This window comes from Vanessa cardui, chromosome 29 (assembly GCF_905220365.1).
Source record: "Vanessa cardui chromosome 29, ilVanCard2.1, whole genome shotgun sequence".
NCBI classification, from domain to species: domain Eukaryota; kingdom Metazoa; phylum Arthropoda; class Insecta; order Lepidoptera; family Nymphalidae; genus Vanessa; species Vanessa cardui.
Genome location: NC_061151.1, coordinates 782,202 through 808,199, shown reverse-complemented (window position 1 = coordinate 808,199; position 25,998 = coordinate 782,202). Strand labels below are relative to the sequence as shown.

Here is a 25,998-nt window from a genome sequence, read left to right as displayed (position 1 = left end):
TAAAATCATAAATATTCATAACATCTGCGATCGTAAAAGTCTTGTACACACTTAAATCACACATTTCAAATTAACAAAAAACAATCACATGTAACACAAAAACATCACAGCATAACCTATGATTTATTTTATATTAATTAATCCACTAATTAATTAATTATTTAATAATTAAAACGTCTCTTCCTTGTGACCTACAGTTCAACACTAACATACTATATATAACGCAAGTGTTATATCTTGTTTTATTAATAAACAATTTTAAACTCTGCTACATTGATATAAAGTTGAAATTTAAATATATAGCTTATACTGTAATGACAGGATATGATAAAATAATTAGCTGTAACTAGATTAAATGTAAGAGAATAATATCGCGCGACTTTGTCGATGTTTAATTAATATATCGTTTAAAAAGATTTAAAATATATGTATAATTTAAATGTTTAACAAAAATAAAATTTTTGCATTCCTAGCGAGAAGATAGGAATTAAAATGTGACGCATCTATTTCAAACATTTTTTTGTGTATTATAGTAACATATTTTCAAATTAACAACAAAAATAGTATCGCAAACGAAACCACAAAAAAAAAACAAATAGTTTAGTAATTCAACCAATTTTAATTGTTATCCCCTTATATTTTATTATAATACTACAACATGAATAAATTCATTTTGGAAATGCATAATATATTGTTACATAATTAAACATAAATCTTTTATATATGTACAGTTTAAAGAATCTTTGAATTAATCATATACCGATATGGAGTTTCAGAGAACTGATTAAAAATTGCCAAAAAAATAACTAAATTTTAACACGAATTTTAGGTGATAACGCAAATTAAAAAGGTTTAAATAACCCCACAGCTGGACAAAATGAATAAAAATGGTGATTGGTAGTGTTGTTAGCTATGATTGAAAATTGACCAAATTTAGTTCTTATTTAAATAAAAAAAAAAAACACAAATAAAATGAAAAAAGTACGTTAATGCTTGTTTACAGTAAGCTGATAATCTATATTATAATATTATATATGTGAAAGAAACTCAGTTTGTCTGTCTGTCTCTCTTTCACGACCAAACCGCTAAACCGAATTTAATAAAATATGGCATGAAGCAAACTTAAACTCTAAGAAAGAAAGAAGGAAAGAAATAGCCTATGTCCATAGGCTATTTTTTCCTGACACATGAAAAGCAATTCTCCAAAACGTGAGTGAAACCCCGTGCGCTTAATAGTAATACATTTAATTGCTATAAAGCGTAAAATTAATCCTCATTACAAGGAAAACACAGGGGTAGACTTTAGACCGTTGTTTTTCCGTAAGATAATTATAATTTAAATGTAAAATGGGATTCTTTGATATGTGTTGTTTAACCGCATACTAGAATAGCTTATTATTTATTTTTTCAACATAATACAGATTGTATATGTTAAACATGCTTTTTTCGATTAAGTTGAAAAGATATGTCAACAACAACAGCAGCCTGTAAATTTCCCATTGCTGGGCCAAGGCCTCCCCTCCCTTTGAGGAGAAGATTTGGAACATATTCCACAATGCTTTTCCAATTCGGGTTTGTGGAATGCACATGTGGCAGAATTTTGTTGAAATTAGACACATGCAAATATTTATTCAAGAACCCATATGGTGGTAAGGCATGTGACACTTTCTAGAAGACTATGACATAAGGTATCTATCAAGAACCCCCCCCCCTCCAGGTCACGTGGTCAAAACAGACGATAAAACGTAACGCTGTATTGGACTGGGATAGCAGTCAGAAAAAAAACAGCATAAAGGCCTATAAAACTTACGTGATCTACAAGATGTTGATTCCCTGCCTTCGGACTCCGGATCCAAATCCTTGTCTTCCAATTTAGTATCTTCATTCTGAAACAGATATAATCGTTTAGGAGTCAAGATCTAAGTATAGTACGACACAACTTAGATGTAGCATCGGCAAAATCCGTAAAACCGATCACATCCGAATTGAGTACGCCATCCCAAATTATCAATATTTATTTCTTATGCGAATATGATCTTTACACAAACGTTATAACTTGTTACATTATATGACCTAATATATTCGTCAATTTGACGCGTCGATTTACTTGCACTTGCTTTCTCTAACGCGTGAATCTATAGCGACGAATAGCGTCGAATGGAGCGATAGGGAGCTATTTCTATTGGTTGTGTGAATCGGCAGTAATCGGTTTGATTTTCATTCCATTGCATGCTATATTTTCCGATGCTACATCTAATTTGTGTCGTACTGATTTGTTTGAAGCGGATCGCTAGATGATGATATGACATCACACTAGAAACTTCTAAAATTATCAGTGTTTCTTTACTAAATTGACCATGTATTATATATAAAAACCTTCTCATCGAATCACTCTATCTATTAAAAATAATAGCATCAAAATCCGTTGCGTAGTTTCAAAAATTTTTGCATACATAGGGACAAAAAAAGCGACTTTATTTTATACTATGTAGTGATAATAATATAAAAAAATTACCATCGTATTTTCTATATCAGCATGTTTTACTTCGATTTCTCGTTTCAGAGCTGCCTCGACGTCACATCCGGAATCCAGAACCCAAAGCAGGATCAGCGTATGGAGATCTAGAGGTTCGTTGTCATCGCTGAAAAAAGGAGCACTCGACTTATTTATGGTCAAACTTTAGGCAACTTCCTCTTGAAAACGGTAAAGGATAGTATGCTTAAGCTATTGGACGAATTTCGACCGTAATCCGTTGCTAATAGAGAACAAATTTGACATTGATAATTTGCAGAGATATGACGGTATAAGGCGATTTATCGTCATAAGTTTCTTTAAATGTTTGTCCGAGATGGCCCATTTAGAACGCGTGCATCTTAACCGATGATTGCGTGTTCAAACTCACGCAAGCACCACTGAATATTCATGTGCTTAATTTGCGTTTATAATTCATCACGTGCTCGAAAACATTGTAAGGAAACCTGCATGTGTCTAATTTCACATGGCAATCCACTAACCCGCATTAGAGGAGCGTTGTGGAATATGCTCCAAACCTTCTCTTCGAAGGGAGAGCCTTAGCCCGGCAGTGAGAAATTTACAGGTTGGTGTTGTTACTTAAATATTTGATAGGACTTACCTAGTTTTGTTCTTTTTTTGCGACGCTAAATGTTGCTCTATATGTGTCATGTGGTACACGTAGTTGTGGATCTCGAGAGCGCTCAGCCTGAAACAAGAGTATACGGTATTCTACTATTTTCGAAAAAGTACTTCAAAATACTGATCTTTCTACCATAAAGCCACAAAATATATATGATTTGGCAAAACAAACACGTTTTCTTGTCGAAAAATTAAATTAAATTTTAAAAAACGCTATCCCTTATTTTGATGACGTCACATTTTTGTTTTCATCGGTCAAATTGTTAAGTTAAATATTTGGGATTTTTGGGTAAATAATGAATGACAATCATTATCGTTGGTGTGTAATATACAAATACTAGCATTAAAACGCCAGAAGCTCGCGTTATAGGGTGTTGGTTGTCACGTGTTCGGCAAAAGTAGCCTATGTCCTTTTTTAGAGTTCAAATTTCCTTCATAGCAAATTTCATCAAATTCGGTTAAGCGGTCAGCGTATAGACGCTATGGGCACGCAAATCAAATCAAATCAAAATATACTCTTGAATCGTCATTTAACGACTACATTGAGTGAAGCTATCACCGTTTCAGAAAATAGATTCTACCGAGAAGAACCGGCAAGAAATACAGAAGCTACTCTTTTTCAACATTTAAAAATACAGTTAATTAATTACAATTATGTATGTAATATATCCTGCCTGAAAGAACAAGTATTAACTCAACGCTTCATCGTCTCCATAATCTTGCATCGAATACACGCCTTCTTGACCAGTGTACTGTGACTAATGGTTTGTGTTTATGCAGGCGGCACTCACCGCTTTGCCGCCGCTGACTTCCTCCGCAGAAGACGACCGGGTAGGAGGAAAATTAGTCATCAATAGGCGCCACAGGGACTAGGGGGGTCCCAGTACCCCGGGAATCACCCCTAGGTGTTAGAGGCCCGCATAGGTGGGCCGACCGTCAGGGCGTCACGGTAGCATTCGTAAGCGATCCCGTGGCGTCCATCGAAAGACGGAGAGGGTACCGCTGGTTTTTTAGTAGGTAAACCCGGCGTACTTGGGCGCACTCGGCGTCCAGGTAACCGGAGAGTACCACACCCCCCCCACTTTCCATTACGTGGGGGAAGCGCGTAATGCGTTTTTCCAACGAGAAAAAAAAATCAATAAAAGAAAAGGGGGCACTCACCGCTTGGCGTCGAGCGTGTAGTACATGGCGAGCGCGGCGTGGCCGTCGGCGGGCGCGCACAGGTAGCGGCGCGTGCAGTGTTTCACGTCCAGCAGCCACGTCGCGAACGAGTGGTGGAACAGGCTTAGGTAGCCCGTCGAGCGCTCCATCACCAGGATCCTGGACATCATAGACTAATTAGTAACTTACGTAATATACTATATACGCCATATTTGTGTTGAGGTTGCCATATGAATATGTGGCGATTTAATTTGCCTGACTTGCCAACAACAAAAAATATATTTAAAAAAAAATTTGTTACAAATATTTTATTGACTTTTTGAATGATTACAATCAATTGTAAATGCAAACATTTCTAACTATTTCAATGGAATTTATGGCTCAATGCATCAATACCTTGTAGTAACTTTAAAAAAAAGAGCGCGCGGTCGCCTGTCACTTAATCTTGGATTTACTTTTTGGTGGGAAGTTTTAGTACTTAGACATATCATTTATGTCCGTTCGTTTTCTATTTATCATAATTAAATTAAGTTATTAATAATATTTATATTATTAGAGTCATTTCTTTACACAAAAAGACTTTTTACTTCTAGTCGGTACGAAATGTATATTAATTATTTGAACGCTGCAAATCTCACTTCGGTCCGCATTCATTTGATTTCTTAATAAACAATAGACAAAATCCTAATAAAAATATTAATTTAAATATATTATTAGCTGTTTTGGACTACAATTTTACAAATAAACATTTAAAAACACACACAATATAATCCTACGTTAATTATTTCTTTCTCCTTCCTATTCAATAGTTAAGACAAGGATAGAACTAACCGTCGTAAGAGATGTAGACGGCGGTTGAAGTCCTCGCGCGTGACGCTATACTCCTTGCTGAGCAGGCACTTGTACAGCATGTCCTCAGTCACGCCACAGCGGGCGGCCAGCAGCACATCTAGTAACAGGCGGACCTGGGAAACGAAACTAAGCTGCAGAAACTTCATGGCAATTATTCACATTGGTAGTATAATGGCATATCAAGATATGAAATTTTCTTTTATTTTTTATGATATAGTTTGGCGCACGAGCATATGGGCCACCTGATGGTAAGTGGTCACCGTCACCCATAGACAATGACGCTATAAGAAATATTAACTATTCCTTACATCGTCAATGCGCCACCAACCTTGGGAACTAAGATGCTATGTCCCTTGTGCCTGTTGTTACACTGGCTCACTCACCCTTCAAACCGGAACACAACAATACTGCGTACTGTTGTTTGGCGGTAGAATAACTGATTAGTGGGTGATACCTACCCAGACGGGCTTGCACAAAGCCCTACTACCGAGTAAATAGTGTGATAGTTTCTTTCTCGATCAAAAATGAGTGAAAACTACTAATTATTAGTTGTGTAGTAGTAGTTTGACGTGTTCATATAATAGGAATATTGTTAATCAGCAATTGTTCGGTTTCAATTTGATTAAGATAAATTTAGAATTGATTTGAAGAAGTGAGCTCCCCTCCCCTTCTTCCTCACACACATACACATAAAATCTTTGTGCAATCATGCTATGAACTGGCATTTAGCATTCAATTTATCATCATTTAACAATCTTCATTAGCAGAAAACGGTACGATGGTAAGTGGTTACCACCGCCCATAAACAATGGCGCCGAAATAATAACCATTCCTAACATTACCAATGCGCCATCAACTTTGGAAAATAAGATTTTGTATCCCTTGTACCTGTCATTTTACTGACTCACTTCAAACCGGAACCCAAAAATGCTAAATACTATTGTTTGGCGATAGAATATCTAATAGTGCGTCTCATATCGTTCTTAATATACGAGGCACAACATTAGGCAAGTAACCATCTTCGAGGCAGTTCATCAAAAATTTACTAAATCCGTACCTTATTGAATCGTCTCCCGTGAAACAGGCGCTGCGCCAGCCACAGGTAGAGACCATTGAGGGTGCCGGGGATCTCGCGGATTTCACGCAGGGCTATAAAGCCGTCCGCAACTCCATCCAGTACCTGTTGAAGGCATATTTCATTATTAACATAAGAATTAATAACATTAAATGCTTAAATATATACAAATATGAACTAAAACTAGTTACTGTATAAATCTTGAACGCGTGCAATGGTGGCAACAATGCTAGCAGCATTTCCCCGTTACACTTCTTGCAAATAACAATTTAAGAACGCAAATAACGAATCTAAAAGTATTTATTAGTTACGAAATCTATGTCCATTGCGCTTATTTTTCTTTGTAATCTATTAATATATTGAAGCATTAAATTTAAAGTTGAACAAAAACACTGATTGGGTAGTCATTGGCCCCTAAGATACGGGTTCTCCTAGTTTAAAGACTCTCTTCAAAGAGGCTCTGTACCCTGTACAGTTACTTTGAGATATGTAATTTGATGTTATAACAATAAATAAATATTTGATTTGATTTAATTTATATCAAGGCAATGATTGCATGTATCAAATAATAATATTTTTAGTGTTTGCAATTGTCAGGATAAGTGAAAAGTGTGAAAGGAAATATACATATTTATTTTGCTAACCGTACATCTCTATTTTTATTAAATAAATTTGTTGGGGTCACTGCTTTAATTAAGCAGAAAAATCACATGCAATACCTATTTTATCTTATAATAAAATCTCTCTACGCAAGATTTTTTAAATGACTTGTTAAAAATTTTTAGTTTTCAAGGTCAATCACTGCTTGGATATACATAGTATTGTAAATATACTGAAGATAATAATTAAATTGCAACAAACCTTCTCCAAATAAAGTAAACAGCCATCACTCTTGATTCGCAAGTGATCCAGCGCCGCCGCGGCCGCTGCAGCCGCTGCAGAATCGCTGGACACTCGCGCTCTGTAAAATACACAAGAATACAATCCAAAATTCCACATCACTGCAACGCTGTTCTTATCAAATAAGAAAACTCAGTAAGATTAAAACTATATACCGTAAGAGCCGAGATGGCCCAGCGGTTAGAACGCGTGCATCTTAACCGATGATCGCGAATTCAAACATCACTGAATATTGATGTGCTTTAATCTCGTATTCGATGATGGAAAACATCGTGAGGAAACCTGCATGTGTCTAATTTCACAGAAATTCTGCCTCATGTGTATTCCAACAACCAATAGGCACAGCGTGGTTGAATATGTTTCAAAACTTCTCCTCAAAGGGCGAGGCCTTAGCCCAGCAGTGGGAAATTTACAGGCTGTTGTTTGTTGCATACCGTAATCTAGGTTCCGTATCCAAGCGGGCGAGCACGTAGCGCTGCACGTCCGCCGAGACGTGAGCACGCTGGAGTTCGTCGAGAGTTATCTTGCGGAACCCTGAAATTGTAAACAGTCATCAGATCAGCTGATACTTGGATTTGATTGTTTCAATAGACACTCAAGGTGTTTATGTTAGGAAGTGGAATTTATACTTAGGTCAAATGTATTTGCAGTATAACCTGTACAGATTATATATACTAGGTGTGCCCGCAACATTGTACGCGTTTGAATTTAACAAAAAAAACCTGCCCTAAGTTACTCCTTATTATATCAGTTATCTGCCAGTGAAAGTCCCGTCAAAATCGGTCCAGCCCTTCCAGAGATTAGCCGAAACAAACAAACAGACAGACAGACCGACAAAAATTGTAAAAAATGTTATTTTGGTATATATGTACCGTAGATACATATGCATTGAATAAGGGCTATTTTAATATTACAAACTCCAATATTATTATATGTATAGATTAAAAGTCCATTCAAAAAAGACAATATAATTAATTATCCTAGTTTGACCTTGAAATATCATTTCGTGGTCATAAATCATAAGCTGAATAGATCTCCAGATCAAATCAAATCAAATCAAATCAAATCAAATCAATTTTATTCAAGTAAACTTCACAATGAAGCGTTTTTGAATCGTCAATAATCAAATACTACCACCGTTTCGGAAAGCAGCTTCTAGCGAGAAGAAACGGCAAGAAACTCGCATAGTTGCTCTTTTCAAATAAACACATTTACAATGCTGTTATTGACAGTAATTAGCGTCTTATGATGGAACCCGAGCCTAACTCCAGGCGTTTCTTTCTAAAAAGTACTCTTTTAATCACCTGTGAACATCTTAGTGAGTGGTCGCGAGTGTCGCCTGGCGCTGGCGACCAGCAACAGCCAGTGTGGCAGGAGATGCTGATGTCTCGCCAGCAGCGCCCCCACGCCGCCCTCCGCGCCCTCGCCCTCGCACGACCCTGGGGTGCAGCTCGACCCTGAAATATCGGATAACATATACAAACTTATAGTGCAATCAATAATAACTAAATTCATCTCTATTATGAATAAATACTTTATAATTTTCATTATAATAAATCATGTTTTCCAAGTGGGTATATCAAAAATCAAAATCAAAGTATACTTTATTCAAGTAGGCTTTTACAAGCACTTTTGAATCGTCATTTAACAATTAAGTGAAACTACCACCGGTTCGGAAAGTAGATTCTACCGAGAAGAACCGGCAAGAAACTCAGTAGTTACTCTTTTTCAACATTTAAAAAAAAATACAGTCATGTTAGTTAATAATGAATATAACAAATGAATCATAAATAATCTGTGTGTGTCCACACACACAAGGCAAGCGTTTTGTGTTTATAATTCACATGCACAGTTATGTAAAACAACGTAACGTAATCAGCAGGACTCCCGAAAAAAAACTATCACAATTTTTTTTATTCTATATGTTTGCGGACAAGCATGTGGGCTACCTGATGGTATGTATTCACCAAGAAATATAACCGTTCCTTACATCGCCAATGCTCCACCAACCTTGGGAACTACGACGTTATGTCCCTTTTGTAGTAACACTGGCTCACTCACCCTTTAAACTGAACCCAGCAACACTAAGTACTGTTGTTTGTCGGTAGACTATTTGATGAGTGGCTGGTACCTAGCCTGAAGGGCTTACACAAAGCCCTACCACCGATAAAATGTATTTACCAACCCATATCTGAGAAATGTGGTGACCTCAGACACAACATCACATACATTACTCCGATCCCAATGTGAGTATCTAAAGCACTTGTGTTATGGAAAATCAGAAATAACGAGACCCACAAACACAAAGACCAAAAATAACATAGAAAACTAATGAACTTTCTTTCGGGAATCGAGCCCGGGACCTCGGAGGTCGTCGTTTATGTCAGTGGTAATATGACCAGCTTTTAATCTACTATTAATGACCGTAACTCACCAGTCGTAGAGCCTTCGTCGATCGCGTCGACCAATAGAAACAAACATTGTTTCGGAGGGTCTATCTCCAACAACGGAAACAGTATCGCCTTCTTGAAACACTCATCAGGATTCTTGTCCAAATTCTGAGGAAGCAACGCCTGTTGAATCTCAGTTTCTGACAGAAGTTTCTCATAATACGCATTAGCTATCAACGTTCTAGGATTGACGGGTAGACTTGGTATCGGTGGTGGAACATCTTCGGAAGCTGATCGTTTCTTCTCAAGCAGCTTCTCCAAATCCGTCTGTAAGTCATCTTCCGGCTGATGGACTATGTTCTGGTACTCCGGTAGCTCGTCATCCTTGGGTGATGGGGGTCTGGCTTCGGTTTTCTTCGGCGAATTCTCGGCTGAATTCGGCCTGAGGTCGCTTTTATTCGGGTAACGGAAATTCGCAACTGGAATCCTCGATTTCGGCGGACTATTGTTGATCTCTTTGGATTCCCTGGTCTTCTCGTCATCCCTCTGTTCCGTTGAAAGGCTCTTTTGTAGGACTGTTGTCTTTTTCTCCGTCAGCGGCTCGGAGCTCTGACGGAGCAGTCTGGAATTCCTCAGTTCTTTGGATTGCCGCTGAGAAATGTTACGTAGGAACAGATTTTCGTGGTTCTCGTAGAGGCGACTCTCTGACTGCTCGTCGTTCACGAAGGGATTGGTCGGTTTGACGCTGGCTCGAGGCAAGATTTCTGGCAACTGTAAAGATTTATGATACTCATATTAATGTTAAGTGACGTGTAGATAACCTACCTTTGGTAATTAATGATTATTTTTAGAATTAATCTAGAATCAAGATCGATATTGTTATATTAGTGATCATTATATATAATACTGATTTGTCATTAAATCTTATTAAAAGATGGTCGTGAGCCTTACTAAGTCATTTGGAGTTCATTTTTCCACAAGCCATGTGCCATTTGGCTGATATTTTTCGATATTTATTAATTCAAGGTCAAATTTTATTTAACTCTGAACATCCAGTCTAGTTTATCTTTATTAATATTATAAATGTGAAAGTGACTCTCTTTCTCTGTTACTCTTTAACGACCAAACGACTGAACCGAATTTGATGAAATTTGGTATGAAGTAAACTTAAACTCCAAGAAAGGACATAGGCTACTTTTTTTGCTTCACACATGACAACCAGCACGCTAAAACGCGAGATAATCCGCGGGCGACTACTAGTATAATGAATGCTTGATTCGTGTAACTCGTATATACTGACATGTATCTGAGCGCTGCTGAGGGGCGCATCCGCTCCGGCGCGACACTCCTCTTCATCCGTGCGGGTGTCAGCTGAAAGAAAAAAGGGGGGATTATTATTATATACAATAATGTATAGCTTTTTGCCGGTTCTTCTCAGTAGAATCTACTTTCCGAACCGGTGGTAGCTTCACTTGATAGTTATATATAGATAGATAGTTAATGTTGTCTTAAAATTTCGCGATTACACATTGAAATAAAACTTAAACACTTTACAGCGTTCGTGGTCACGGGTCTACCCGTGACCACGAACGCTGTAAAGTGCTCGAAACGTCGGGTTGTTAAAAATAATTAATATACGCGATTCAAATCCGTTATAGCTAGTTTTATTTAGATAGATAGTTGTTAGATGATTCAAAAGTGCTTGTAAAAGTCTACTTGAATAAACTGTTTTGACCTAAAAAGTATTTTATTAATGTATAATAATATTTATTTATTAAATTTTAATAAACTTTTTTAATTTTGGACATGGTAAATTGATTATATTTCGAAGTATCTTAACAATAGAACAAGTAATTTTTTATCAAGGAACCAGCGAAACTGTTAAAATAGTATTATTTGATGTTATCGATAATAAATTATCGATAACATCAAATAATACTATTTTAACCTTTTTATCGATAAAGTATAGTGTTGTACCTTCGCTATCCGCTAGCAGAGGTTTCGAGCTCTCCTCCCCGTCATCTCCCAAATCTTTGAAACGCATTATTAAATTTTCCTCCGTAGAATTTCTTCTGAAAACAATTAATCATTTAAAAACGTGCATTTTCATTAATATTTTAATTTATAACAATTATTACAAAAGTACAGTCAGCACAAAAAATGTTACATTTAGATGCATAATAATTATGATTTATTTTTCTGCATACAGTACTTTTTAAATATTATTAGATCTAAGTTTGAAGGCTTCTTGTCACCGTATATATATACGAGGCATAATAAAGTAACTCTTAATGGACTGGTGATTCTTTTCTGACTGACATATTATACATAGATATGTATATGTCAATTAACATATGGAAATATCTAGAATACCTATTGCTATTAGGCGTACTGTCCTCTTTGGGTGAGTGGTCTCTTTCGTTGGGTCGCGCGTGGGAGGAGTGGCTTAATATCTGCATCGCTAATGAACGCACGAACTCGCCCGGACGTTGACTGGTTTCTCCGGGGCCCTGAGAACACAGGAACACTATTTATTACACAACACACACACACACACACACACACACACACACACACACACACACACACACACACACACACAAATACAAACACAGGATGAGCAGAGACAAATAAACAACTATGACCTTGAATTTGAGTCGAGATGGCCCAGTGGTTAGAACGCGTGCATCTTAACCGATGATTGCGAGTTCAAACCCAGGTAGCACCGCTGATTCATGTGCTTAATTTGTCTTTATAATTCATCTCGTGCTCAGCGGTGAAGAAAAACATCGTGAGGAAACCTGCATGTGACAAATTTCATAGAAATTCTGCCACATGTGTATTCCACCAACCCGCATTGGAACAGCGTGGTGGAATATGTTCCAAACCTTCTCCTTAAAGGGAGAGGAGGCCTATAGCCCAGCAGTGGGAATTTACAGGTTGTTGTAGTTGACCTTGAATTCAAGAGGTATAATTGGTCGAGATCATGAATAATCTCAAATCAAAATATACTTTATTCAAGTAGGCTTTTACAAGCACTTTTGAATCGTCATTTAACAACTATATCAAGTGATGTTATCACCGATTTGGAAAGTAGATTCTACCGAGAAAAACTGGCAAGGAACTTTATATGATTTTAAGTCACTGTCCCAATTTTGGAAATTAAAATTTAAGTAGTTATGTGGAATAGTGTTGTTTGAATAAATATTAGTGCATAACATAGCATAACTAATATCACATTGCTAGTAATTTATTTATCTATAATACATGTACTTCTTTCACTGAGATTAGAATTTGAGTAAGTAATAATGTCCTTTGCCAGGTCTATCTCAAACGAAATATATGGTAGTGCTTTAGTTCATAAGGGCATGCGTACATTGTCTTCTCTAAGTCTCAATCAATGACGGCCAACAATACTCGCAGAGAGCTTTTAACTACATATAACATCTTAAAAGATCTTAAAATGATTGAAATACAGTGATGTCTATAAATAACTTGGTATTTATAGACACAAATCAGATGTAGCATCAGGAAATTCAATAAAACCCGATTATTGCCGATTCACACAACGAATAGAAACAGCTCCCTATGGCGCCATTCGACGCTATTCGTCGCTATAGATTCTGGCGTTAGTTCAACCCGAGACAGCGAGTGCGTGTAAAGCGACGTGTCAAATTGACGAATCACGTTCATACGACGTGTACGTTTGTGTAAAGATCATATTTACATAAGAAATAAATATTGATAATTTGTGAGAGCGCACTAAATTCGGATGTGATTGGTTTTACGAATTTTGCCGATGCTACGTCTGAGTTGTGTCATATTATAACCTGCTGAGCAGAGATGGCCCAGTGGTTATTATACGCGATAATTTTGGGTTCAAACCCAGGCAAGCACCACTGGATACTTATTTTCCTTAATTTGTGTTTATAATTCATCTCGTGCTCGGCGGTGAAGGAAAGGCGTGAGGAAACCTGCATGTGTCTAATTTCATATAAAATCTGCCACGTGTGCATTCCACCAACCCGCATTGGAACAGCGCGGTGGAATATGTTCCAAACCCTCTCCTTAGTAGAAGAGGAGGCCTTAGCCCAGCAGTGGGAAATTTACAGGCTGTTACTAACTATAACCTAACAGTAGTTACCTGCAGGAAATGTCTGGCGAGGAGTCGCCTGTTGAGTGCGCGCTGCTGGCGCGCCTGCGGGCCGGCGCCGGGCTGGCTCAGCTCCTGGCAGAGCGCTGTCTTACCGCTGCCGGCGTCCCCTACAAACGTTCACTCATTCATAACATCTTACAAAAAAAAAACACATTAATGTTCAAGTAAAATTTTCTGGTAAGATATATTTATACATACGAGATGTGCCCGCGATATAGTACGCGTTTGAATTTAACGAAAAAAAATATTATTGTAGCCTAAGTTACTCTTTATTATATCTGTTATCTGTCAGTGAAAGTCCCATCAAAAACGATTCAGCCGTTCCAGAGATTACCCGGAACAAACAGACAAACAGAGAGACGGACAAAAATTGCAAAAAATGGCTACTTTAATATTACAAACAGACACTCCAATTTTAGTATATATATAGATATGGAGTGTCCTATTCTTCTTTTGTTTTATTATACTTTTCTGAATAAGTGTGTCTCATACACAAAGTAATTCAATTTCAATAATCAAAAATGTAATATGGCTGATGAATTAAAGAGCTACATACCCAAAATCAAGGCACCAGCTGTTTTACTAACAGCCCTCTGTTCCAGACAATGAGCTATCTTCTGGAACACCCATTCCCTGCAGAAGAACCGACGCTTGTCAGCCGATATCATCTCTGATACGCGCTGCGCGGACGTCGACTTGCGCACTGGACGCTCCTTATCCCCTGACCTTGGTGCTATTGGGCTCAATGGGGACCCTGGAAGAAACGACGAAATGGTTAATTTAGATAAAAAATAATAATTATGGTATAGGTTGGTGGAAGAGCATATAGGCCTAGGTGGCCATGATAAGTGGTCACCATCACCCATAGACAAAGTTGTAAGAAATATTAACTATTCCCTTCATCGTCAATGTGCCACCAACCTTGGGAACTAAGATTTTATGTCACTTGTGCCTGTACTTACACTGGCTCATTTACCATTAAAACCGAAACACAAAAATACTGAGTACTGTTGTTTGGCGGTAGAATAACTGATTAGTGGGTGGTACCTAGCCAGACGGGCTTGCACGAAGCCCTACCACCAAGTAAATAAAGGGAAAAAGGGGGCAGATAAAGCGATTTTGTTTTATACTATGTATTGATTCTTTAGGCTTTACAAGCACTTTTTAAACGTCATCAATATATTACTGAACTTGCTAATATTTAAACTAAGAATATCTCAAAACTTTTATAATGACTACAACGTACAAATCATAAGTAACGTTCTTACTTTTATACTTTTTTCACTCCAGCAAGAAATCCTTCGTGAAATATTGAGAACTCGATTGCCCTATTAATTTTAGATACCTTGATACATGTGTCCCATTAATTTTATAATTGTTATTGTAATTTCTGACATTTAATAATTCTGCGATGAGATTTGAGTTCCTTTTTACAGAATAGCCTAACTTTAAAGTTACATAGCTAATGGAAGCTAGTTATCTTGTTTTAGTAAAGTATAGTAAGTACGAGACAACTCAGATGTAGCATCGGCAAAATTCGTAAACCCGATCACATCCGAATTGAGTACGCCATCCCAAATTTATTTATATTATTTTTTTATTTATTTATTTTATTTTTTAATCAATATTTATTTCTTATGTGAATATGATCTTTACGCAAACGTAATAACTTGTAGTATCATATGACCGAATATATTCGTCAATTTGACACGTCGATTTACATGCACTCGGGTTGAACTGACGCGGGAATCTATAGCGACGAAAAGCGTCGAATGGCGCGATAGGGAGATATTTCTATTGGTTGTGTAAATCGGCTGTGATCGGTTTTATTTTCATTTCATTGCATTTTCCGATGCTACATCTAATTTGTGTCGTAATATAATTGTCGTTAAGTTAACCTTGAAATACGCATCAAATGATTTACCCAAAGATCATGAGTCGTAGTCGCAATGTGTTAAATCTATTAGAATTTAGGGCACCATAACTTCTGACTTCTGCAAAACGAATCAACGATATAATTGCGCGTAACATAATAACAAGTTGTAGCCCGCTGCTTGGCGTTTTAGATATGACATGTATTAGGCAAAACAAACCTATGTCCTTCCATGGAGTTCAAGTTTGCTTCACACTAAATTTCACCAAATTCGGTCCATTGGTTTGGTATTGACAGACAGACAGAGTTACTTTCTCATTTATAATATTAGTATAGATTCAATTGCTTCTAAAAATGTATTTTCATATTTAATACTAGCTATTATTGTAGCCTAAGTTGCTCCTTATTATATCAGTTATCTGCCAGTGAAAGTCGCGTCAAAATCGGTCCATACGTTCAAGATTAGCCGGAACTAACAAACAGACAGATCGACAGAGACAAAAATTGTAAAAAATGTTATTTTGGTATATATACCGTGTATACATACATATGCATTGAGTAAAAAGGGCTATTTTAATATTACAAACAGACTATCCAATTTGATTATATGTATAGATTGCCAGTAACGAATCGCGTAGTCATAAAACAATCAAATTTAACGTACCATCAAAATCGAAGTCCCTCTCTCTATCTCTATCTCTCTCCCGCTCGCGTCTATACTCTCTGGCTGCTTCTCTATCGCCGGGGAATCCCCGATGTCTATCAGTTGGCGTCCGATCATGGCCGCGAACGGACATTTCATTCAACGGCAGAGATCTGGAAAGAAAACAATGGATATTGGACAACTTTTCTCAAAACTAAATACATAAAAAGGCGTTGTGTTCGTTTGTTATAAGTTTATATCATCAAGTATTCATTACATTAAACAATCGACAGCAGACTGCGTGTACTTTATGATTAACTATTGTTAATATAATGATAACAATTGGAGCTCATGCATCAGCATTTCATGTGATTTATTTAAAGGAGCTTAAAGCCTGGGTAATTCCACCCAGACTTCATCCCTCTTTTATATGAGACAACATCACATACATTAATCTGATCCCAATGTAAGTAGCTAAGGCACTTGTGTTATGGAAGATCAGAAGTAACACCACAAACACACACACCAAGACAACATAGAAAGTGTGGCGTACCCATGAAAATGTGTACACACTTGTCTATCCCTCTCAGGTATTCTAATGTGAAACAGTGACACAAGTTATATTTTAATTTGAAGTGAGATTGAGCCAGTGTAATTACAGGTACAAGAGATATCACTTATTACTTTTTCGGATAGATTCCAGAAAGCCTTCAAAATGCCTCTGTTGTCAAATTGAAAAATATATTAAGGAATGCTTGTATATAAAAGGTTATTAATTAATGAGTTTATGATCGATAGCACACCTTGGGAATGAAACGATCGCCTCTTGGCTATTTCATTTCATTTATATTGTTTATATTATAATACATGAGACAAAAAAAATCCCGCTGAGTTTCTTTCGCCGGTTCCTTCAGGTCAGGGTATTTTCTTTTCCGAACCGGTATATATATATATATATATTGAATAAAGCTCTTTGAGTTTAAGCTTAAGATATTTTGTAAAGTGCAAATCTCCTATGTAAAGGGCTCCGTTATGCACTAATTATAAAGTAGACAGCCTATTTACCAATCAGCCAAGATATTCTTAATTTAAAAAATGGAGGTAATTCTCCATTTTAAATTAAGAATATCTTGGCTTCAAAAGATTGCCAAATGAAATAGTTACCTGAAACTTTTTTGGAAGTACCTTAAATTCACTCGATGCTCCGCCTGCCGGACGGCGGAGTGCCGGTGCTGCTGCTGCCGTATGCTGACCTGGTTCTGCCGCAAATACGCCTCCACCTTCCCCTCATTTGCGTCATTCCTGTTCTGAGTGCGCCTCGCCCGAGTCTCGTCTTTCCTCCTCGATTCCCTCTTCTCGATTTTCTCAACTCTACTCTCTAACGGCGCATTCAGAACTTGGATATTCCCCCCATGATTAAAATTAAGAGGGTCAAAATCTCTCGAATTTTGAGCCCGAGTTTCTCTCGTGGTGCCGCCTTTCGAATTCTTTGATTTATACTGAGATTTGGGCAGCACCTGGCTGTATATTGGCATATTCGACATCTTAACCTAACTTTGGTTAGAAAAAATAATTTCAACGCCCCACGAAGGGCCTAAACACCTGACTACTTTGGTTTCTGCTAATTGACACTAATTCTACAGGAACGCGATTCTTCAAAAGATATTTTTCGTATTAAAATAGGTATATTTACGTAGTTTCTATCACATACGTGAGGTTCGAAGGAGATTCCAGTCATTCTAAGGACTTTGTAGTAGGTTTATTTTTGTTTATGGATCATTCTGTGATGTCCAGCTTAGCCGGGCTTTATCTGAAACAAGGAAAACACAATTATAAACGAATTTCTAGCATAATCTAGCAAATTATATACAAATTGCAAATTATAATAAATATAACATATTTAATTCAATGCTATTTTTATCCGATCTGATTATCTGTAAGCGAAACTTTAAGTATACTACTTAAAGGGGTCAAATCCGATCAAGAACCAAATAGTTACCATGTTCTTTGGAGGCCAAAAAATGTACAATAACAGTAACCTTAACAAGTGTAAAAGGCTTCGTGGTGGCGTTAATTAAGGCGTGGTGTTATACATAAGCATATACCTCTCCTTTATACCACCACTGGTGACAGGGCTGGTTCGTTTGCCCAGAGGATCGGAATTGCGATTCAACGGGGAAATGCTGCTAGCATTCTTGCCACCATTGCACGCGGTCAAGATGTATAGAGTTGCTATTTTTAATTCATATTTGTATATATATGCCCTTAATGATTCGATTTCAATGTTTCATTACAAGCTTTTCAACCGACTTCAGAAAGGACGTTATCAATTCGTCTGTTTTTTTTTATTTCCTCATAACTTGTCACTGGGTGCACCGATTTTGATCATTTTTTTATTGTTTGAAAGCTAGTGCTTCCCATGTGGTCCCATTTTCTTATTATTTGGTTCAGTTCTTATCGTGGTATCCATATGAAAACCATATAAGTCATGCATTACGTATGTGTGCGACAAATAGGTGAAGAATAGGTACAGTGTTTAGTTATAATTAGAAGTTTACACAAGTAAAACTATAAAATGAGATATTTAGGGCATACTAATATAAATACTATGCAAGCTCATTAAACGAAGAACGCGAGAAGCGAACGCCTTTTTAGTGCTTACAAATATCTACGTAATCTAGGTCTCTTAGAGCCCTAGGTCTTGTTCTCAATAACTTTTCAACCCTTTCAGGAGGGCAAAAGAAGGTCGCCTTGACATAACAAGTAGTATAAGGGCTTTTAAGTATAGTACGACACAACTTAGATGTAGCATCGGCAAAATTCGTAAAACCGATCACATCCGAATTAAGTACGCTATCCCAAATTATCAATATTCATTTCTTATGTGAATATGATCTTTACGCAAACGTTATAACTTGTAATATCATATGACCTAATATATTCGTCAATTTGACGCGTCGATTTATAAAATCAAAATCAAAATAAACTTTATTCAAGTAGGCTTTTATAAGCACTTTTGAATCGTCATTTTACAATTAAGTGAAGCTACCACCGGTTCGGAAAGTAGATTCTACCGAGAAGAACCGGCAAGAAACTCAGTAGTTACTCTTTTTTAACATTTAAAAAATACAACGTCATGTTAATTAAATACAATTATTTCAATTAATGTATCCTGCTTGGAAGTCAACAGGTATTAACTCCACGCTTTTTTATCATCTACAAAATCTTGTATCGAATAGTATGCTTTTTCTACCAATGTATTTTTAACAAACGATTTGAATTTACTAAACGGCAAAGTTAAAAATTTCTGCGGAATTTTATTATAGAAACGGATACCTTGCCCCAAGAAGGATCCATTGACTTTGCGGAGTCGGAAACTTGGCGTTATAAGTTTATCCTTACTTCTAGTGCATATACAATGATTATCACTGATTTTATCAAAGTGATCAATGTTACTGTGAATATACATGATATTGTTGTAAATATATTGCGACGCAACAGTAAGTATTCCTACTCTGTTAAAAACATCCCGAAGAGAGTCTCTAGCTCCAAGATTATAAATAAACCGAATTGCTCTCTTTTGTAAAATAAAGACAGATTCAATATCTGCAGCGTTACCCCAAAGTAATATGCCATATGACATAATACTGTGAAAATAACCAAAATAAACTAAACGAGCGGTATCAATATCAGTTAGTTGTCTAACTTTTCTAACCGCGTATGTTGCGGAGCTGAGTCTTCCTGTTAGGGATGATAAATGAGAGGTCCACTGAAGTCTGGAATCTAATTCTATTCCTAAAAACACCGTAGTATCAGCTACTTCAAGACGGTCACCATTTAAAGATATATTATAATTTTGCTTGCTAACATTAGGTAGGGTAAAAACTACACATTTTGTTTTTTGAGCATTCAAAACTAAATTATTTACTGAATATGCACTTGTAGCCTCGGGTTGAACTGACGCGGGAATCTATAGCGACGAATAGCGTCGAATGGCGCGATAGGTAATTCTATTGGTTGTGTAAATCGGCTGTGATCAGTTTTATTGAATTTCCCGACGCTACATCTAAGTTTTGACGTACTATACTTCTTTATCAGCGGCGCTGGCACCCCAATACAGGAACATAGTTTGTGTAAATAAATGAGTTATAAACACAAACTGGCGCATGCCTGGGTTTGAACCCGCAATCATCAGTTAAGATGCACGCGTTCTAACAAGGGTTATCAAGGGAAAACATATACATTTCTCCTTATTTTTGCAGCAGATATGTTTCTAATTTAATAATATAATTGTGTGTTGGTTTCATTTGTCACGCTTTTATGAATAATAAAATTCCGCAGACATTTTTAACTTTGCCGTTTCGTAAATTCAAAACGTTTATAAAAAAGCATATTATTCGATACGAGATATTATTTATGATTACAAAAAAGCGTGGAATTAGTAAGTGTTGACTTCCAACCAGGATATATTAATTGAAATAATTGTATTAACTAACAAGACTTTGTATTTTTTAAATGTTGAAAAAGAGTAACTTCTGAGTTTCTTGCCGATTCTTCTCGTTAGAATCTACTTTCCGAACCGGTGGTAGCTTCACTTAATTTTAAAATGACGATTCAAAAGTACTTGTTAAAGCCTACTTGAATAAAGTTTATTTTGATTTTGATTTTAGATATCTGTGATCTTCAGATCCACAGAGTATTTCTTACACTGTCAACACACCGCCCACCATGGCATCTAAGATGCTATCTGCATAAAAGCAATTATTTAATTGTATTTAATTAACATTATGTTAATTGCTAGTAACTTCTTACCGGTTATTGATAGAATCTATTCTACAAAACGGTCGTTAAACTTAGGAAAGAAATTTTATAAGCGAGTACACACCGGCTTAATACTACTGAATTTGTTTACTTACGACATCACAATAAAAACTTCTAAAATTATCAGCGTTTTTTTACTATATTATCCATGTTTTATATGCAAAAACCTTCCTCTCAAATCACTCTATCTATTAAAAAAAACCGCATCAAAATCCGTTGCGTAATTTTAAAGATCTAAGCATACATAGAGCTGACAGCGGTAAGTGTTTTGTATTATGTAATGATTATTTTATATTTTGGGTTAATTAATTACACTGGCTAACTCACCCTTCGAAAAATAAAAGTATTGGACAGGTTAGACGGTAGAATAACTTAAGAATTAAAGCTCAGACTGATCAGGATTAAAAAGTCCACTTCTTGAACGTAGGCGAAAAGCAACCTTATCCCCTTATAAATAAGACTCAATTTACTTATCCTAAGTATATAAAACTTAAGTAGATTTCCTCCTTAATTCTCAATTGCCGGAAGCCTTGTGGAGGATCAATTTAAAAATGTTTTGTTCCGTTTTGCTAATTTAAACCTTATTTATATGGTGATAGAGTTAAAAAAATATATTTAAAATAAATAACTAGCTTAACGTTTAAAATTGAGCCTTACTGCATAGTTATAAGGTCGATTTTTCGTTAGCAATCCGTTTTCTCAAGTTAAACTTGTGTTCACCCACGTTTATAGTGCATTTTTCTATTGTAGTTTCGCTAATAATAATTTATATATTAACGACCTCCGTGGTGGAGTAGTTTACACCGGTTTCCATGTGTTATTACGCCATTCCGAGGTCCAGAGTTCGATTCCGCAGTCAAAGTAAAAAAGTTCATTTGTTTTCTATGTTGTCTTGGGTCATCGTTTTTTTTATGGTATAGGTTGGCGGACGAGCATATGGACCACCTGATGGTAAGTGGTCACCATCACCCATAGACAATGACGCTGTAAGAAATATTAACTATTCCTTACATCGTCAATGTGCCACCAACCTTGGGAACTAAGATGCTATGTCCCTTGTGCCTGTAGTTGCACTGGCTCACTCACCCTTCAAACCGGAACACAACAATACTGAGTACTGTTATTTGGCGGTAGAATAGCTGATGAGTGGATGGTAGATACCCAGACGGGCTTGCACAAAGCCCTACCACCAAGTGAAATTCTGATTTTCTTATGATTCTAAATAATCGTTACTTCTGATTTTCCATAACACAAGTGCTTTAGCTACTTACACTGGGATCAAAGTGATGTATGTGATGTTGTCTCATATTTATTTATTTATATTAAATGTAAGTTTGACGTGAGATAGTTTAAGTTAAAAAACAAAGCAAGAAGTGTTCCTTTGTTTAAAACAGAAAGGCAGACGCAAATGGCCCACTTACTGTTAAGTAGTCACCATCGTTCAAGACATTGGGCCTGAGAGAAATATTAACCAACCCTTACATCACCACTGCGCCAGGCAGGCGCAAATGGACCAATTTCTGTTAAGTGGTCACTAACCTCAAAAGACATTGGGTCTGCCAGAAATATTAACCAACACTTACATCACCAATGCGCCACCAACCTTGGTGCCAAGATGTTATGTCCCTTTTGCCTGTATTTATTGTTTAATCTATGTTCATAAAGTTGAAAAAAATGAAACCGACTTCAAAAATAGACAGCTTGTCTATGAAAGTACTCAACCGATTTTAATGAAACTTACGCCTTCCCCTAAGTTGAAGTTTACCTAATTTAAATTAAAAATGATATAATAATCTCAATACGACTCCAAATTTAAGAAATTCTTGGACAAACATATATACAAACATACACTTAGGAAATTAAGGACACGTGCTTGGAAGCCTAAACGGATCATCGTACGCCGACTCCGTGGTCGAGTAATGTGTACACTAATTTTCATGGGTACACCACTCCGAGGTCCTGGGTTCAATTCCCGGCCGATTTGATGTAGAAAATTCATTAGTTTGTGGGTGGTGTTTGTGGGTGTTTGTGGTACCGTCGTTATTCTGATTTTCCATAACACAAGTGCTTTAGGCTTTAGCTACTTACATTGGGATCAGAGTAATGTATGTGATGTTGTCCAATATTTATTTATATTTATTTATTTATCATACTCAAATATAATTCAATTCTAACAATTTATTAAATATTATAAATGTGAAAGTAACTCTGTCTATCCGTCGGTCTTTAACAACCAAACCGCTGAACCGAATTCGATGAAATTTGATGTGAAGCAAACTTGAACTCCAAGAATGGATAAGCTACGTTTTTTGCCTGACACATGACAACCAACACTCTAAAAGCAAACGACGCCGCGGGCGACTACTAGTGTTACATACATTCATGTCGCGCTGATAACCTCCATTTTTTAGCAGACGGTTATCAAATCAAATCAAATCAATTTTATTCAAGTAAACTTCACAATGAAGCGTTTATGAATCGTCAATAATTAAATACTTGGTAGTATTTAATTGTTGTTGACCGTTTCGGAAAGCAGCTTCTAGCGAGAAGAAACGGCAAGAAACTCGCATAGTTGCTCTTTTCAAATAAACAGATTTACAATGCTGTTGTAAACGTGCAATTTACAGTAATTAGTGTCCTATAATGGAACCCGAGCCTAACTCCAGGCGTTTCTTTCTAAAAAGTACTCTTTTAATGAATAAAATGCTTTACTTATTAATTTAGTCTTAAGAATCTTTTTAAATTTTGAGAATGGTAAATTGATTATATTTTCCGGTATCTTATTAAATAAGAAAAACGCTTCAAAAAACCTTCTTGTCTGTCTAACTTACGATTCAAGATTTTTACACCATGTACCCTGGATTACGACTTGTCTGTGTGCCAAAATGACGACCTCCATGGTCGAGTGGTGTGTTACACCGGTTTTCATGGGTACGCCACTCTGAGGTCCCGGGTTCGATTCCCGGCCGAGTCGATGTAGATTACCATTAGTTTTCTATGTTGTCTTGGGTCTGGGTGTTTGTGGTACCGTCGTTACTTCTGATTTCCATAACACAAGTGCTTCAGCTACTTACATTGGGATCCGAGTAATGTATGTGATATTGTCTCATATTTAAAAAAAAAAAAGAAATGGACGTGATAACATGCAAAGCAATCCGGATATATTTGCCAGTATATAAAACGAGGAAATAAAATGCACTTGACATTTAAAACGCGTGGGCAGACGGAAACAGCCAGATCCGCTCGCCATATTCGTTAGACAAAATGGATTATAATAATTCATTCAACTATCTTGTATTCGGTCCGTATGTCTATTTCAATTGTGACATTACATAATTCTATAAATAAATTTCTTTATTAAAACAAATGCACTTTTTATAATTTAATTAAATACTAAATAAAATTGGAGTGTCAGTTTGTAATTTCAAAGTAACCACGTTTTACTAACAACAACAACAGCCTGTTAATTCCCACTGCTGGGCTAAAGGCCTCCTCTCCCTGAGGTTTGGAACATATTTCACCACGCTGTTCCAATACGGGTTGGTGGAATGCATATGTGGCAGAATTTCTATGAAATTTGTCACATGCAGGTTTCCTCACGATGTTTTCCTTCACCGCTGTGCATGAGATGAATTATAAAGACAAATTAAGCACATGAAACAGCGGTGCTCACCTGGTTTTGAACCCGCAATCATCGGTTAAGATGCACGCGTTCTTACCACTGGGCCATCTCGACTCAAATAATTCTATAAATAAATTTATTTATTAAAACAAATACACTCTTTTTAATTTAATTCAATATAATAAAATTGGAGTGTCAGTTTGTAATTTCAAAATAACCGCGTTTTACAAAAGAAACACGGTTTATATACTGAAAAACATATCAATCTTTTGTCTGTTTGTATGTTATTCTCTGGAACGACCAGATCGATGCCGGGACCTTAGCTGACGTTATAATCAGTTGAGGATGAAATAATTTTATAATTCATCTCGTGCTCAGCGGTGAAGGAAAACATCGTTAGAAAACCTAGGTACATGTGCCTAATTCCAACGAAATACTGCCACATGAGTATACACTAAACAGCTGGAGCAGCGTGGAGGAGTATGCAACAAACCTCCTCCCCAAATGGAGAGGAGGCCTTAGCAGTGGCAAATTTACAGGCTTTTAATGTTGTATTGTCATATTTGTACTTTTTTGCTGCCTGCATATTATAAGTACTGGTAATACTACGTCACAAATTAAGTACAACGCCTATTTATATATTTATCTTAAGCAGTGTAAACACAAAGTAGCCTCAGACAGACAATCAGAGTACATACATATATTTTTGAAGGGGTCACAATCAAAATCAAACTAAACTTTATTCAAGTAGGCTTTTACAAGCACTTTTGAATCGTCATTTTACAATTAAGTGAAGCTACCACCGGTTCGGAAAGTAGATTCTACCGAGAAGAACCGGCAAGTAAGTCAATAGTTACTCTTTTTTAACATTTAAAAATGTTAAAAAAGGCGTTATATAGCTTCATATAACATTAAGGTATATTAATTACAAGTACAGACTAATAATATTTTAATTAATACCGCTTAAAATGAATGCATATAAACGAAAGCTGTACAACGTGATTACATATTCATAGCAATCAAAGCAAGCCCCAGAGCATCATGGAAAACCCGACATCCCTCATTCACCGGAAGTTTATAAAATATGCAACGCGATTCTCTGAACTGGCAACCCTCTAAATATTTAATTCGAGTAACTATTTTTAAACGGATTTTAATGGTATTTTTATTTTTGACATATCAACTTCATAATTACCATTATTGTTATTTAATTATCATTACGTAGTATATAAATAAAAATTTTAACAAAAAGAAAAACCGACTTTAAACAAAACACTATTTTAAAACGAATAAATATGCACTAAAAAGTAATAAAAATAATTGTGTATTCAACATATTTTTAGAGTCCTCC

General features: G+C 36.4%; 1 protein-coding gene across 1 annotated transcript in view; it reads right to left on the bottom strand.

Moving 5' to 3' along the window:
- Positions 1-25,998, bottom strand: part of LOC124541978 (ankyrin repeat domain-containing protein 50) — an 80,779-nt gene that overhangs the window by 27,800 nt on the left and 26,981 nt on the right. Inside the window, exons 2-18 of the mRNA XM_047119923.1 lie at positions 17,390-18,014; positions 16,226-16,377; positions 14,245-14,442; positions 13,677-13,795; positions 11,906-12,042; positions 11,510-11,604; positions 10,833-10,903; positions 9,577-10,303; positions 8,447-8,581; positions 7,577-7,676; positions 7,104-7,203; positions 6,225-6,347; positions 5,147-5,280; positions 4,316-4,474; positions 3,135-3,221; positions 2,516-2,642; positions 1,811-1,886 (exon numbers count right to left, since the gene is read on the bottom strand). Of these exons, the coding sequence (XP_046975879.1) occupies positions 1,811-1,886; positions 2,516-2,642; positions 3,135-3,221; positions 4,316-4,474; positions 5,147-5,280; positions 6,225-6,347; positions 7,104-7,203; positions 7,577-7,676; positions 8,447-8,581; positions 9,577-10,303; positions 10,833-10,903; positions 11,510-11,604; positions 11,906-12,042; positions 13,677-13,795; positions 14,245-14,442; positions 16,226-16,377; positions 17,390-17,748 (2,899 nt within the window). The 5' untranslated portion in view covers positions 17,749-18,014. The remainder of the gene's footprint in view (positions 1-1,810; positions 1,887-2,515; positions 2,643-3,134; positions 3,222-4,315; positions 4,475-5,146; positions 5,281-6,224; positions 6,348-7,103; positions 7,204-7,576; positions 7,677-8,446; positions 8,582-9,576; positions 10,304-10,832; positions 10,904-11,509; positions 11,605-11,905; positions 12,043-13,676; positions 13,796-14,244; positions 14,443-16,225; positions 16,378-17,389; positions 18,015-25,998) is intronic.